Source organism: Heterodontus francisci, chromosome 7 (assembly GCF_036365525.1).
Source record: "Heterodontus francisci isolate sHetFra1 chromosome 7, sHetFra1.hap1, whole genome shotgun sequence".
Lineage (NCBI taxonomy): Eukaryota > Metazoa > Chordata > Chondrichthyes > Heterodontiformes > Heterodontidae > Heterodontus > Heterodontus francisci.
The window spans coordinates 130,886,686-130,903,666 of NC_090377.1; the positions used below are offsets into that span (position 1 = coordinate 130,886,686).

At 46.4% G+C, this 16,981-nt stretch overlaps 1 protein-coding gene across 3 annotated transcripts in view; it reads right to left on the bottom strand.

The window, feature by feature from the left end:
- The window catches only part of LOC137372321 (aldehyde oxidase 1-like), a 119,896-nt gene that overhangs the window by 83,311 nt on the left and 19,604 nt on the right, over nt 1-16,981 (bottom strand). For all 3 annotated transcript variants that reach the window (XM_068036160.1, XM_068036159.1, XM_068036158.1), the window contains 3 exons: nt 8,883-8,984; nt 7,371-7,451; nt 6,155-6,299 (listed from right to left, as the gene is read on the bottom strand). In XM_068036160.1, the coding sequence (XP_067892261.1) occupies nt 6,155-6,299; nt 7,371-7,451; nt 8,883-8,984 (328 nt within the window). The remainder of the gene's footprint in view (nt 1-6,154; nt 6,300-7,370; nt 7,452-8,882; nt 8,985-16,981) is intronic.

The window sequence follows — 16,981 nt, forward strand, 5'->3', positions numbered from 1 at the left end:
ATTAGAATAGTTAGATGCTTGATGGCTGGCACAGACACGATGGGCTGAAGGGCCTGTTTCTGTGCTGTATAACTCTATGACTCTATGACAAATATGGACTGTTTACTCTGAAAGGGATAACGTGTGTTTGTAGGTGTGATGTAGTCCATCAACATACTGTTCTAATTCGTGGGTTCATCCCTTGACAAAGAATCACCGCAGTGTCAGAATGGAATAGGTATGTGGGACAATGACCAAACTAATATCATATCTAAAGGGAAAGGACAGTATTGTGTGATTACTGCAGCCATTAATATGACAATGGGTTCAACCCAATGCCCCATACTAGAACGCCAGTTTTGTTTGACTCCAACAAGAAACACTCATATCGGTACATCATCATAGAGTCCCAGAATGATTACACCACAGAAGGCAGCCATTCGGCCCATTGTGTCCAAGCCAGTTCTCTGCAAGCGTAACTCACCCAGTCCCACTCCCCTGCCTTTTCCCCATAGCCCTGCAAATTTTTTCTCTTCGTATAGTTATCAAATTCTATTTTGAATGCCTTGATTGAATCTGCCTCCACTACACTCTCAAGCAGTGCATTCCAATCCCTAACTGCTCACTGCATTAAAGAGCTTTTCCTCATGTCACCATTGACTTTTTTCCCAATCACCTTAACTCGGTGTCCTTGGGTTCTCAATCCTCCTGCCAATGGGAACAGTTTCTCCCAATCTACCTTGTCCAGATCCCTCATAATTTTGAACACCTCTATCAAATCTCCTCTTAATCTACCCTTGTCCAAGGAGAATAGTCCCAGCTTTCCCAACCTACCCATATATCTGAAGTTCCTCATCTCTAGAACCATTCTCGCAAATCTTTTGTGCACCTTCTCTAATGCCTTCACATCCTTCCTGAAGTCTGATGCCCAGAACTGGACACGATACTCCAGTTGAGGCCGAACCAGTGTTTTATACAGGTTTATCATAACTTGCATGCTTTTATACTCTATGCCCCTATCTATAAAGCCCAGAATCCCATATACTTTATTAGCCACTTTCTCAGACTGCCCTGCCACCTTCAATGATTTGTGCACATATACTCCCAGATCCCTCTGCTCCAGCACCCCCTTTAGAATTGCATCCTTTCATCCCTTTAATTTATATTGTCTCTCTTTCTTCCTACCAAAATGAATCACCTCACACTTCTCAACATTAAATTCCAGCTGCCACTTGTCCAGCCATTCCACCAGCCTTTCTATGTCAACTTGACATTTATCACTATCCACCTCACAGCTGGAAGTCCATGTACACCACATCAACAGCATTACCCTCATCAACCCTTTCAGTTACCTCTTCAAAAAACTCCAGCAAGTTAGTTTAACACAATTTACCCTTAATCCGTGCCAGCTTTCCTTAATTAATCCACACTTGTCCAAGTGACTGTTAATTTTGACCCAAATTATCATTTCTAAAAGCTTTCCCACCACCGAGGTTAAACTGACTGGTCTGTAATTGCTGGCCTTATCCTTACAGCTTTTTTTTTGAACAAGGGTGTAACATTTGCAGTTCTCCAGTGTTCTGGCACCACTCCTGCATCCAAGGCGGTTGGAAGATTATGGCCAGTGCCCCCACAATTTCCACCCTTACATCCCTCAGTATCTTTGGATACATCGCATCCAGTCCTGGTGACTTATTAACTTTAAGTACAGCCAGCCTATCTAATACCTCATCTTTATCAAGTTTTATCCTGTCCAGTGGCTCAACTTTTTCACTATGACTTGGGCAGCATCTTCTTCCTTGGTAAAGACAGATGCAAAGTACTCATTTAGTACCTCAGCCTTGCCCCTTGCCTTTATCTGTAAATCCCCTTTTTGGTCTCTAATCAGCCCCACTCCTTCTTTTACCACACTTTTACTATTTATATGCCTATAGAAGGCTTTAGGATTCCTTTTTATGTTAGTTGCCAGTCCTTTCTCATACTCTCTTGGTGCTTCTCTTATTTGTTTCTTCACTTCCCCTCTGAGCCTTCTCTATTCAGCCTGGTTCTCAATTGTATTATCTACTTGACATCTGTCAGAAACACCCTTTTTGTGTTTCATCTTACTATCCATCTCTTTCGTCATCCAGGGAGCTCTGGATTTGTTTATCCTACCTTTCCATGTCCTGGGAATGTACCTCAACAGCACCCCAGCTATCTCATCTTTAAAGGCAGCCCATTGCTGTGTTGTATTTTTGCCTGTAAATATTTGATTTCAGTTTACCTGGGCCAGATCTGTTCTCATCCCATTGAAATTGGCCCTCTCCCAATTAATTATTTTATGCTGGATTGCTCCTTTCTTTTTCCATAGCTAATCTAAACCTTATGACACTAAGATCACTGTCCCCTAAATGTTCCCCTACTGACACTTGATTCACTTGACCTATCTCATTCCCCAGGACGAGATCCAGCAATACCTCCTTTCTTGTTGGACCAGAAACATACTGTTGAAGAAGACACACGCCAGAAACTCTTGCTCCTCTCTGCCCTTTATACAATTACTATCCCAGTCTATATTAGGATAATTCAAGGCCCCCATTATAACTATTCTATAATTCTTGCATCTCTCTGTAATTTCCTTGCAAATCTATTCCTCTATATCTTTCCCACTAGTTGGTGGCCTATAGAATACACCCAGTAGTGTAATAGTACCTCTATTATTTCTTATTTCTAACCAAATAGATCCTTGACCCATCCAGGACATCCTCGCTCCAGCACTGTAATGTTCTTCTTAATCAATACTGCTATTCCTTCTCCTTTCTTTCCTTCCCTATCCTTCCTGAACACCTTCTATATTTCGGAATATTTGGTACCCAGTCCTGCCCTTTTTGGAGCCAGGTCTCTATTTCCACCACCAGTTCATATTTCCACAGGGCTATCTGTGCCTACAGCTCACCAACTTTATTTACCACACTCTGCATGTTCACATACATGCATAGTGAACCTAATTTAGACCTTATTACATGCCTTCTTACTCATTATCATGACACAATTTACCTGCAGATGAAAGTACTTCTGGAAAATGAAGCTAATTAAGCTAGTCCACATATATGGGACACTATATATCTCCCCTGTCTCTGGCTTTAAAGGCTATAATTGAGCAAACTAGGACATAGTTCAAATGATGCAGACAAATAGAGAGATAGAACAGACAATCTTGGGACTTGGGAATCTTGAGTGGTGGGAAGTAGCCTCTTGGGCTCCTTGGGCTGATTGTTCCAGATGGGACTGGTGATAGCATAGATAATGGCATTAAGAATTCTGGATATTGCATTATATTGTGTAAGGAAATCAATAAGAGACATAGAAAATATAAGAAAAGGTAGAGAGATAACAAGGGTGTTGATAGTTCTGGCCCCTGCTAGATTAAAAGGTGCAGATTGCAAAAAAAGTGGTGCATGTTGGAAAATGGGACCAAAAAAAGCAGCAGAGAGGCAGCTAAGAAGTAACAAAATTAGCCAAACAGAAAGACAGCTAGGATGTTTCATATTAGCTTACCATATAGAATAAACAAAAATTGCTGCAAGATTAGGCACATGTTTAATTAAGATGTAAATGTGACTGGATCTTGAACAGTCTGCAAGAAGAAGGCCTCTTGGTTATGGAAAGTTGAAGGACACAGAGTTATTAAAGAAACAGCTACCCTTTGCAATTTTCACACAAAAATTGAATAATAACAAACAGGGAAGAGAAAAGGCTACGTGCAGGAGAAACATGGGCTTCAAACCTGATGGAAAAGTACTGAAAGGGAGGAGCTATCTTAGGTCAGGTGCCAGAAGGAAGCCAAATAAATGAACAGAGGCAGATTCAAGCTTACAAGGGGAAGAAGCATATAAAAGGAGACATTTTGGCTGGAATTTTACACCCACCCACCCCGACTCCGGGAGTGGGCTGGGAGGCGGGGGAAGGTGTAAGATCAGGTTGGAAGGCAGGGACGTTGTGCTCATCACCTACCCGCCTCATGGGGAGGTGACAGATGGTCTTCCCACCCTTGGATCAATTGAGGCCCTTAAGTGGCTAATTAATGACCATTTAAGGGACTCTTCCCACCACTGTTGGTGTTTTACCAGCAGCAGATGGGCACTTTGCCATCTAGGGAGCTCATCCAGTAAAACCCTGTGCCCCACGGAGGCCCCTCCCCCCCAGCGGTAAGTGCCACTCCCGCTTGAGGATGCCCCTCCATGGCCTCATGATCAACCCCCCAACCCCTCGCTCGGAGCCTGCCTGATTGTTCCCAGCGAACTCGGACCCCATGTACCTGCACTCCGGGCCTGCTTGGTGGGGAGCTGCTGCTCTAGGACTTGCTGCAGTCCCAGCAGTGGCCACCACTCCCAGTGGAACTGCCAGGACTGAAAAACTGCAAACCCTCTGATTGGCTGGCAGCTCTTGGAGGCGAGGCATCCTGCCTTAGAGGGGAGGAAGCCCCGACCTCAGGACCATAAAATATAGTTGCAGCTTCCAGGGTCAGCAGAGGCGGGCTGCCCCCGGCTTTCCAGCGGTGGATGGAACCACTGCCTCCTCATTAAATTCCGGCCTTTGTGTTTTAAAAGAAATAAAGCAAGGACATGTATGCTTACTTGTGCTGTATTCTATCTGTTAAACCTGTCCCACTTGCAAATTGCTGAAGGAAGTAGTAAGTTATTGAACCCCTCAGCATTGATTATTTTTGGCACTACTCAGTAAAAAGAAAACATCCATCCTGTTGCCAACACCCAGCAGAAGGGCATCAAGCACAAACCCTTTTTGTTAAAGGACCTTTTTGTTAAATCTCATCCCACTTTCTCAGCTGATCCATCAATCCAATCTCTCTCCAGAAACATTAAGTGCTCTTTGACTCCAGTGACACAGTCCCACTCCCTGGGAACTTATTCCACAACCCGAATATCCCTTGGGTGACAAAAACTGCACCCCAATCTCCCTTTTCAATTGATGTGGCGGGAACAGAGTCAGATCAAGAAGATAAAATACATGCAGACGCTGGAAATCTGAATATATAAACAGACAATGTTGGAAATACCTAAGCGGGACAGGCAGCATCTGTGGAGAGAGAAACAGAGTTATCATTACAGGCCACTGGCCCTGCATCAGAACTGGAAGAGGTTTGCTTCAATCGGCGATCTATGCTGAGTTGGCTAATCTCTGGAGGGAGTACTGTTGGGGCGTTACCTTTGCTCTCAGCTTCTCATCACCAGAGTGGGAAAAGTTTGCTCAGTTTCTGTCCATGATTACTTCACATTGTCAATTACTGCAACGATTGGGGAGGTACAACCACAATGCCTTTCGGTGGTGTATTAGGCCATCAACATTCATTGGTTTGACTCACATGAAAAGGAGTTGAGATAATGGGTGTTCTTGGGGCACATGGCAAGCCAGTTAATCTTCAATTAATTCTGTGAAGATCAACCCTCTTTAAAAGCCTCACATATGGAACTCTATCAAATACATTCCCAATGTTCAGGTGAAATTCTAGCCAGGGATTGCCCTTAGCCTCATCGCCTGTTAACCCAGCATGAGCTGTCATTTTTAGGAGACGAAAGGAACAAGTATCAAGATGCCAAGGATGTCCAGATCTTTGAGAGGGGCAAAGAAGATTTACTAGAATGGTGCCAGGGATGAAAGACTTCAGTCACATGGAGGTACTAGAGAAACTGGGTTGTTAGCACAGAAGGTTAAGGGGAGATTTATTAGAGGTGTTTTGAGAGAATAGATGAACAGGAACAGTTTCTACTGGCAAGGGGATCAGTAACCAGACAGCACAGATTTAAGATAATTGATAAAATATTCAATGGGGAGATGAGGAGAATGTTTTTACACATATTGTTACGATCTGGAATACAGACGGAAGCAGATTCCATTTGAAATGACAAAAGAGGATTTGATAATTGCCTGCAGAGGAGAGATTTGCAGGGCTATGGATAAGGAACAGGAGAGTGGGGCTAAATGAATAGCTCCTTCAAAGAGATGGCACTGGCACGAGGGGCTGAATGGCCTCCCTCTGTGCTGTATAAGGTCATAAACTGCAGATACTTTCCAAAGGTTAGTAAGCAGCAGCAAATTTAGATCACTTTTAAACCCTTTGATTGGTATAGAAAGATGAGCTGGATCAGAACATAATCTCCCTGGAATTCATCCTCACCGATGTTAGTGTTCCCCACCAGGAGGGGAGCTTCAGGATACTGGCTTTTCAGTCCAAGAAGTTCCCCCAGGTTTGCTGGAGCAATCCACATAACTCTCTCCCCACGAAACATGAGGCTTCTCTTCTCCAATTTTTCCTTCATTAGCTGCATCAAGGGCAGATATATTAGTGATATATTCATCACACTCAAAAGGGGTCTGAAGAAAACAAAAATTCAGAATCAAATCCAAAGATACAATGCTCACCATTGAAGGTCACCCAGCACTTCCAGGGCACATCCTGCTCAGATTAGCTATAGACCAAAGCTCCCTCTACACTGTCCCATCAAACACTCTCAGGACAGGTACAGCATGGGTTAGCTACACGGGAGTCCTCCCCCTTTACATCGGGGACCTGGGGTGGAGGGTGCTGCACAGGGCAGTCCCCTGCAATAGACTTTTAAGTAGGTTCATGGACTCCCAGGCCGCCTGTAATTTCTGCGGCCTGGACGAGTCCATGTTCCATGTATGTATGGAGTGTGCGAGGTTGCAGCCCCTCTTTGAGTATTTGAAGGGGCTGCTCTTCAAGTATTGGCTGCACTTCAGTCCCACGCTCCTGATCATTGGACACCCAGTGCAGAGGGGCGTGGGCCGGGAGGAGGATCTCCTCATCGGTCTGCTCCTGGGCCTGACCAAGGTGGCAATTCACAGGTCCAGGCTGCGGGCCATCAGGGGGTCCGTCCTCCCTGATTGCCTGATCCTCTTCTGCGGTTACATTCGCGCCCGGGTGTCCCTGTAGAAGGAGCATGTGGTGTTCGCCGTGATGCTTGAGGCACCGCAGGGACTGGAGTGCATTGTGGACGCCGAGAATGGCATTTTAATTTGAGTTCTTTTGTTTGTTTATCTTTTTTTTAATAAAGTTATTTTTGTAAAATGTATATAAAGGGGGCCTGGAAAATAAAGGCCCCCTCGACATAAAATGTATAAAAGGGGCCTGGGGTATAAAGGCCACCTTATAAGAAAACAAAACGGGTTAGATACAGTGTAAAACTCCCTCTACACTGTCCCATCAAACACTCTCAGGACAGGTACAGCATGGATCGGATACAAAGTAAAGCTCCCTCTACACAATCTCAGTAATGTGTGTCAATGCTCCCTCCCCCCAACCCCCCCATTGTATCAGTTTGACATCCAAATTACCTGTAAACCCAAGAACAATTGGCAAATAAACTGTTTACCATTAACTCTGGTGGGAATATCAACTCCTGTGTTTCATCCAGTGGTAGGAAATCATCTGCCTTGTACAGCTGACTGCACATCTGAAATGGGCATAATAAGAGAGAGATCAGAACAGAAAAACTTTACTCCTTCACCCAGTTTTCTCCCCTCCCCTCTTTTCACTGATTCATGAAGGGTAGTGTTGGGCATGTGCCAGCTGATAACTTGGTCTGATACCTTGCCACAATAGTACCAGGGATGAGAGTGCAGTTATGTAGAGAGACTGGCTAAACTGGGGTTTTCTGCTTAGAGCACAGAAGGTTAAGGGCAGATTTGATATAGGTTTTCATTCTTATGAAGGATTTTGATACAGGAGATAAGGAAAAACAGTTTCCAGTGGCAGGACCGTTAGTAACCAGAGGGCACAGGTTTAAGATGATTGGCAAAAGAACCAGACGGGAGATGAGCATATTTTTTTACACAGCAATTTGTTATGATCTGGAAAGCACAGCCTTTCAAAAGGGAATTGGATAAATACTTGCAAAGGGAAAAAAGAAGCAGGGCTATAGGGAAAGAGCTAACTGGAAAGTTCTTTCCAAGAACTGGTACAGGCACGATGGCCGAATGGCCTCCTTCTGTGGTTCTATGATTCTAAGACAGTGAAAACCAGTGGGGAGGGAAAATGAATTGAGCGTCAACTGCCCGACAGCCATTTTGAACCTTACCTACTTAGTACAAGGTTATTTTACACACTGAGCAAGTATATTTACTGATCAATTAATGTTTTAATTGCCCTGCTATGAGCAATGTGCCAAGAACTGTCCAAACAATACTGCAGGGCTAATTATTGAACTGAAGCCAAAGTCACTGCAATGCTCGACATAACCAATCAGCAAAGATTTGATGTCAATATCTGATGCCCAGCAGGCTGGATTTATGGACGATCATATATTTCCAACATCAGGCAAGTTGGTTCCAGGCCACTTATCACGTAGGAACCCCTAGCCCTTATCCAGGAGTTGGCTGACTTTTCAATGGGGTCACAATCTGAGCACAGTCCCGAGGGGAGAGACTGACTGCTGTATACATGACATTAGCTAGTAAAAGGGGAAAACACTGACCACCATATACCGAACGCTGGATAACCCGTCCTGAATAACAGAGCCCTCCACTCACCGTATGGTTGCTTGGTAACTCCGCCCTCAATAACACCCCCTCCCTCTCACTATGGAAGCTGAGATAACCCAGTCCCTAATAACAGGCCTTTCCTCCTCACTGTAGGAGCTGGGAAAATCCCACCCCTAATAACAGGCCCCTCCCACACATTGTACGGTTGCTAGGATAACTGAGATTGGCCAATATTCTTTGTCCATCTGGCCTTGAGTAGTGGCCCAGGGATCCAATGAGCCCTTGCAGAAGATTGGGGCACGCAGGCCTCAAACGGCCCCTTGGCACGGTCTGAGTCCCACTGCTGTAACATCAACACAGTTCACAGAACCTTCCCACAACTGACCCAATAACTTCTGACTTACATCCGGATCTCTGTCCTTGGATTCTGTTGAACTTCCACCTTGCTCAGCCTTTCCCAGGAGACAGCACCCTCCCAGTCCTCCCTTTTGGCAGCAAGTCGATGCCTAGAATGAAAGAGTTTCAAAGAAAAAAATTGGGAATGTACTATTGACAGGAGTGTTTCATCTGCAAGGTTAGTCTGCAGCCTTTACCCTCCGCAGCACAACTGCTAACACTCTAAGGGTACCATCAATTACAATGGATGCCTTAAATCAGGTTTACTAACAAACGTGAAGGGTCTAGGCCCCTTGTCAAAAGAGCAGAGAGAAGTCAGGGAGGAGGAATTCAGTGACGCCAAGATTAGCCTTAGTCAGGGGGAGTGCAGCGCAAATTCACTGGACTGATACCAGGGCTAAAAGAGTTAAATTTTGAGGACAGCTGTATAAACTTAAATGATATTCCCCCAAATATAGAAGAACTAATTGAAATGTTTTAGGTGGTTATAGGCGCGAGAAATTCGGCTTAGTAGCATCTGTTTCTTGGGCTTTGCGAGTGCCGTTTGGGATCCAAAATGGCACCCATGGCGCATGCACAGTTCTGACGTGTAGCGTGTCGGATGGCATCTCGGCAAAGGTGTTAATATGCATGCAGTTAACGTCCTCCAGAAATACTCAGAGCAGGCAGATCATGGCATCGATCAGCATGCAACACTGATAAGAACACAAGAACACAAGAAATAAGAGCAGGAGTAGACCATACAGCCCATCGAGCCTGCTCCGCCATTCAAAACGATCTTGGCTGATCTTAGGATTCAACTCCATTTTCCCACCTGCTTGCCATGCCCCTGATTCTCTGAGAGACCTGACTGATTTGATGCCACTTAGGGTTAGGGTTTGAAGTTAGCACTGCTCCATTGTCCAGTTAATGCCCTGCCTTAACCTTGCACAGCTGAACACACATTAAGCAGCATGAATGACCTCCCAGCCCTATTTAAAGGCATCATCATTTACTTACAGGTTAGTCGCTGGTTGATTTCTTCTGGTTGTTGCTATAATTCTACAAGTTTTTGGTGCTTTCCATAGTTGTTTCAAATTTAAAAAGTGCACAGGGAGCGGTGTGGCAGGTGCTGAAGGACTTTAATGCTTTTGCACATAAGTTGCTGCCAGAAATGCGAATCAAGAATGACTGTGAGAATGAACAGAGGTCACACAGAGCAGACAAGCTGCTAGAAGAGGGAGTAGCAGGAAGGGGAGAAGGGCTCTCAGCAGGAGGCCATCTCCATCTAGGGTGCTCGGGAGTAATTCCCCTACCTGAACCTCAACGATGACTCACATCTGCTATTCACTCAGGAGATCATCAATAAAATCTCCCAACTGCTCCAGCCATAACTGCAACCTCAGAGCAGGGCAAGGACTGCATTGCCAATGGTTGTGAAGCTGACTGTGGCTGTGAAGCAGACCGTGGTTATGAACCTTTATGCGTCTGGCTCCTTCCAGGCTGGTGCTGGAGATGTTACCAACATCTCACAGATTGCAGTCCACTGTTAGTGTCATAGAGTTATACAGCACAGAAACGGGCCCTTCGGCCCATCGTGTCTGTACCAGCCATCAAGCACCTAACTATTCTAATCCCATTTTCCAGCACTTGGCCCATAGCCTTGTATGCTATGACGTTTCAAGTGCTCATCTAAATACTTCTTAAATGTTGTGAGGGTTCCTGCCTCTACCACCCCTTCAGGCAGTGCATTCCAGATTCCAACTGCCCTCTGGGTGAAAATATTTTTCCTCAAATCCCCTCTAAACCTCCTTCCCCTTACCTTAAATCCATGCCCCCTGGTTATTGACCCCTCTGCTAAGGGAAAAACTCTCTTCCTATCTAACCTATCAATGCCCATCATAATTTTGTATACCTCAATCATGTCCCCCCTCAGCCTTCTCTGCTCTATGGAAAACAACCCTAGCCCATCCAGTCTCTCTTCATAGCTGAAATGCTCCAGCCCAGGCAACATCCTGGTGAATCTCCTCTGCACCCTCTCCAGTGCAATCACATCCTTCCTATAGTGTGGTGCCCAGATCTGTACACAGTACTCCAGCTGTGGCCTAATAGCATTTTATACAGCTCCATCATATATTCTATGACTCGGCTAATAAAGACAAGTATCCTATATGCCTTCCTAACCACCTATCTACCTGTGCAGCTGCCTTCAGTGATCTATGGACAAGTACACCAACGTCCCTCTGACCCTCTGTACTTCCTAGGGTCCTACCATCCATGGTATATTCCCTTGCCTTGTTAGTCCTCCCAAAATGCATCACCTCACACGTCTCAGGATTAAATTCCATTTGCGACTGCTTCGCCCATCTCACCAGCCCATCTATATCGTTCTGTAATCTAAGGCTTTCCTCCTCACTATTTACGGCACCACCAATTTTCGTGTCATGGTACCACATTCGCTGTCCTCCAGTCCTCTGGTACCTCTCCCGTGGCCAGATAGGATCTGAAAATTTGTGAAGGAGCCCCTGCTATCTCCACCCTTGCCTCACATAACAGCCGAGAATACATCTCATCTGGGTCTGGGGATTTATGCACTTTAAAGCCTGCTAAAACATCTAATACTTCCTCCCTTTCAATGCCGAAAGTTCAGGTATATTACAAACCTCCTCCCTGATCTCTACACCTACATCATCCTTCTCCATAGTAAAAACAGATGAAAAGTAATCATTTAAAACCTCACCTATGTCCTCCGGCTCCACACACAGATTGCCACTTTGGTCTCTAATGGACCCTACTCTTTCCCTGGTTATCCTCTTGCCCTTAATATACTTATAAAACACCTTAGGATTTTCCTTTATCTTGCCTGCCAATGGTTTTTCATGTCCCCTCTTCGCTCTCCGAATTACTTTTTAAAGTACCCCGCCCCCCACACTTTCTATATCCCTCGAGTGCCTCCGCTGTTTTCAGTGCTCCGAATCTGCCATAAGACTCCTTTTTTTTTTCTGATCCAATCCTCTATTATCCCTTGACATCCAGGGTTCCCTGGACTTGTTGGTCCTACCCTTCACCTTAATGGGTACATGTTGGCTTTGAACCCTCACTATTTCCTCTTTGAATTACTCCCACTGGTCTGGTGTAGACTTTCCTACAAGTAGCTGCTCCCAGTCCACTTTGGCCAGATCCTGTTTTATCATATTGAAATGGACCTTCCCCCAATTCAGTACCTTTATTTCTGGCCCGTCTTTGTCCTTTTCCATAACTACCTTAAATCTTACAGAGTTATGGTCCCTATCTCCGAAATGGTCCCCCACTGACACTTCTACCACTTGTCCGGCTTCATTCCCTCGGATTAGGTCTCGTGCTTCCCCTTCTCTTGCAGGACTTTCTACGTACTGGCTCGAAAAGGTCTCCTGTATGCATTTTAAGAATTCCGCCCTCTTTAAGTCTTTTGCACTAAGACTATCCCAGTTGATATTAGGTAAGTTAAATTCCCCTACTATTATTACCCTAGGGGCGGCACAGTGGTGCAGTGGTTAGCACCGCAGCCTCACAGCTCCAGTGACCCGGGTTCAATTCTGGGTACTGCCTGTGTGGAGTTTGCAAGTTCTCCCTGTGTCTGCGTGGGTTTCCTCCGGGTGCTCCGGTTTCCTCCCACATGCCAAAGACTTGCAGGTTGATAGGTAAATTGGCCATTAGTAATTGCCCCTAGTATAGGTAGGTGGTAGGGAAATATAGGAACAAGTGGGGATGTGGTAGGAATATGGAATTAGTGTAGGATTAATATAAATGGGTGGTTGATGGTCGGCACAGACTTGGTGGGCCGAAGGGCCTGTTTCAGTGCTGTATCTCTAAACTAAACTAAACTAAACTATTATTTTTACACCTCTCTGAGATTTGCCTACATATCTGCTCCTCTATCTCTCCCTGACTGTTTGGAGGCTTGTAGTACACACCCAGCCAAGTGATTGCCCACTTTTTGTTTTTACTTTCTACCTATATGGCCTCATTTGAGGAACCTTCTAGGATATCATCCCTCCTGACTGCAGTAATTGACTCCTTGATCAACAGTGCAATGCCACCTCCTCTTTTATCCCCTTCCCTATCTTGCCTGAAGATTCTATACCCTGGCAACTCAATATTCCAGTCCTGCCCCTCCCTCAACCATGTCTCTGTGATAGAAATAATATCACAACCCCATGTGCTAATCAATGCCCTTAATTCATCTGCCTTCTTAGTAAGACTCCTTGCATTAAAATAAATGCAATCCAGCCTTGCATTTTTCACTTGTGCCTTAACAGGTCTATATTTGCTCTGTCTTCCAGAATGACTCAGTTCCTCTTTTATACTTGACTGTGCATCACCCCCTACTGTACCTCCACTCTGTATCCCATTCCCCTGCCAAATTAGTTTAAACTTCACCTCCCCCCCACCCCCCACCGACAGCACTAGCAAACCTCCCAGCAAGGATGTTGGTCCCATTCCGGTTCAGGTGCAACCCGTCCAACTTGTACAGGTCCCACCTTTGCCAGAAACAGACCCTTACATAAGGAACGTCACTGTGGCTCTCTACGCAGAGAGGTAATTCCATTTCATTCTCTCTTGCCTGAGAGAAGCAGATGAAGTGAACATGGGGGTTTGCAAGCTTTGTAGGCTTTCCCAGGTTACAGGGTGCCATTGACTGCACACACATTGCTTTTCAGGTGCCACATACTAACTCTGCCCTATACTGTAACTGACAGGGATTCCAATCCCTCAATGTGCAGCCAGTGGGTGGCCACAGGCAGCACATCATGCAAGTCAAAGGGTGGCTACTGGGTGGCAAGGCTCAAGGCTACAGATCAAAACCATTGTACGCATGTGCAGCAATGAAAGCCATGCTGCCAGAAGAAATGTGATCAAGCAGACCATTGGCATGCTGAAGCAATGATTCCACTGCATGGACCACTCTGAAGGAGTTCTTCAGTACTCAGCTGAGTGGGTCTCAACATTTGTGGTGGTCTACTGCATGCTGCACAACCTCGCCATCAAGTGGAAACAGACATTGCTACCATCTATCAGGTGAGAAGCTCAGGAGCAGGAGCATGTGGAGGAGAAGCATGGGAAAGAGGGAGGCTGCCACCTGGATAGCCCCTTTCTGCCTGGACTGTTCAGGAAAAAACAATTTGAGTGCAATACCAGTAACCTGGCTGGCTGGCTGACAGGCAACAGCCAGGGCACAGGCAGTGGTGGGATCATGAATGCTGTCTTCCTGAGAGAGGATATCAGGTTCGTGCCACTGCCACTCCCCTGGAGTAGCACCTCGGCAATCCTAGTAATCCGTTGGAGGACAGATTGTTGGACTGCTGCAACGTCCCTGCAAATCTCTTTGAACACTGCAGTCATGGTACCATGACTTTGCATGGCAGCAAGCTGAGCCAGAGCTCAGCCTTCTGCTGGAAGCTGCAATGGAAGCTGTGACATTGGCCAGCAGACACTGCATCATGGTCGGGTCCACAAGTATGTTGATGTAGTTCGCCACCTGTTCCACGCTGGAAAGGATGGGTCTCAAGCACTGCGCAAAGCCCTGTGTCAAATTAGTGCTGGACTCCTCTATGCTCCTTGATGTTGACCACAGACTTTCTGGCAGGCCTCCCAATGCACCAAGCACTTGGGTGTGTAAACCCATCAGCCTTCTTCAGCAGGCTAGCCCATTGAGGTCATCATCTTAGTCTTCTGCAGCAGAACCCAAGTACGATCGTGCCCTTCCATGAGCTAGGGAACCTGCGCTATCTTTGCCCCTTGCCCTAGCTGCAGCACAATCATGCCCAGTATCTCACCAAATGCAGACGCCACCTCTATGCTATCCTCTAAGGTAGGCACAGTGTCAGTATCTGAACTGGTGGTTGCGTGTGTGAAATCAAGTGATGGTGTGTCTTCATCATCACTCTCTTCTTGGCCTTCCTCCACTGACTGATCAGGTTGCGGTTCTGAAAGGAAAAAGGCAAGAGGGTAAGGTTATGTTGAAGGGAGAGGGGAAAGTGAGCGGTACATGCTTATACCCCCTGCAGCTTGTAAGACAGGAGACATTATGGGATGAGGGGCAAATGGGATGTAAGAAGGATTGGGTATGCGGATGCCCTCACCTTTTATGAATTCACCGCCCTGAGTGTCCTTCACATAATGACCAGCACTGTCCCTGTCCTGGGGGTTAGAACCTGCAGGCATACAGGTGTAAATTCTCTTACCTTTTCGTTGTGCAGCTTTTCCAGGAGCACAGGCATTGCGAGCGAGGAGTGAACAGCTGGGAAGTCAATTTCATCGGGAGTTTCGGTGGAGCAGGGACTGCTGGGTAAGTAGAAACCTATATATTTGGGCTGTTTCTGAACCCGAGACACTACTCTTGTAGTGTCTCCCACCCGCCCTCCTCCTCTTACCAAAAAAAAGGACTCGGTTGTGTGTAGGTAAGGTAAGGCTTTTTCTATTTCTCTTCTTGTTTTATCGTGTGATTGGTTAAAAACTTGGGAATTTAGAATAGTGGGAATGGAGGTTAAGGCAGTTGAATGTTCCTCCTGCAGAATGTGGGAGGTAAGGGTCGCCAAGGGTGTCCCTGCTGACTGCATCTGCGGGAAGTGCACCCAGCTCCAGCTCCTCGAGGACCGCGTTAGGGAACTGGAGCTGGAGCTGGAGGAACTTCGGATCATTCAGGAGGCGGAGGGGATTATTGAGAGGAGTTATCGGGAGGCAGTCACACCTCAGGTAAAAGAAGAAGGTAGATGGGTTACCGTCAGGGGAAGGAGAGGGAACCAGCAGGCAGTGCAGGGATCCCCTGTGGCCGTTTCCCTCAACAACAGGTATACCGTTTTGGATACTGTTGGGGGAGACGACTTACCTGGGGTAGGCAATGGGATACAGGTCTCTGGCGCAGAGTCTGTCCCTGTTGCTCAGAAGGGAAGGGGTAAGAGGAGCAGAGCATTAGTCATTGGGGACTCCATAGTTAGGGGAACAGATAGGAGGTTTTGTGGGAACGAGAGAGACTCACAGTTGGTGTGTTGCCTCCCAGGTGCCAGGGTACGTGATGTCTCGGATCGTGTTTTTGGGATCCTCAAAGGGGAGGGGGAGCAGTCCCAAGTCGTGGTCCACATAGGCACCAATGACATAGGTAGGAAGAGAGATGGGGATTTAAGACAGAAATTCAGGGAGTTAGGGTGGAAGCTTAGAGCGAGAACAAACAGAGTTGTTATCTCTGGGTTGTTGCCCGTGCCACGTGCTAGCAAAGCGAGGAATAGGGAGAGAGAGGAGTTGAACACGTGGCTGCAGGGATGGTGCAGGAGGGAGGGTTTTGGTTTCCTGGATAATTGGGACTCTTTCTGGGGTAGGTGGGACCTCTACAAACAGGATGGTCTTCACCTGAACCAGAGGGGTACCAATATCCTGGGGGGGAGATTTGCTAGTGCTCTTCGGGGGGTGTTTAAACTAATTCAGCAGGGGAATGGGTACCTAAATTGTAGTGCCAGTGTACAGGATGTTGAGAGTAGTGAGGTCAGGGATACGGTTACAAGGACGCAAGAGGGCACTGGCATGCAAGAACCTGATTTAAAGTGTGTCTACTTCAACGCCAGGAGCATCCGGAATAAGGTGGGTGAGCTTGCAGCATGGGTTGGTACCTGGGATCTCGATGTAGTGGCCATTTCGGAGACATGGGTAGAGCAGGGACAGGAATGGATGTTGCAGGTTCCGGGATTTAGATGTTTCAGTAAGAACAGAGAAGATGGTAAAAGGGGGGGGGGGTGTGGCATTGTTAATCAAGGAGAGTATTACTCCGACAGAAAGGACGTTTGAGGACTCGTCTACTGAGGTAGTATGGGCCGAGGTTAGAAACAGGAGAGGAGAGGTCACCCTGTTGGGAGTCTTTTACAGACCTCCGAATAGTTCCAGAGATGTAGAGGAAAGGATAGCGAAGATGATTCTCGACAGGGGCGAGAGTAACAGGGTAGTTGTTATGGGGGACTTTAACTTTCCAAATATTGACTGGAAATACTATAGTTCGAGTACTTTAGATGGGTCAGTTTTTGTCCAGTGTGTGCAGGAGGGTTTTCTGACACAGTATGTAGGCAGGCCAACCAAGGGCGATGCCACATTGGATTTGGTA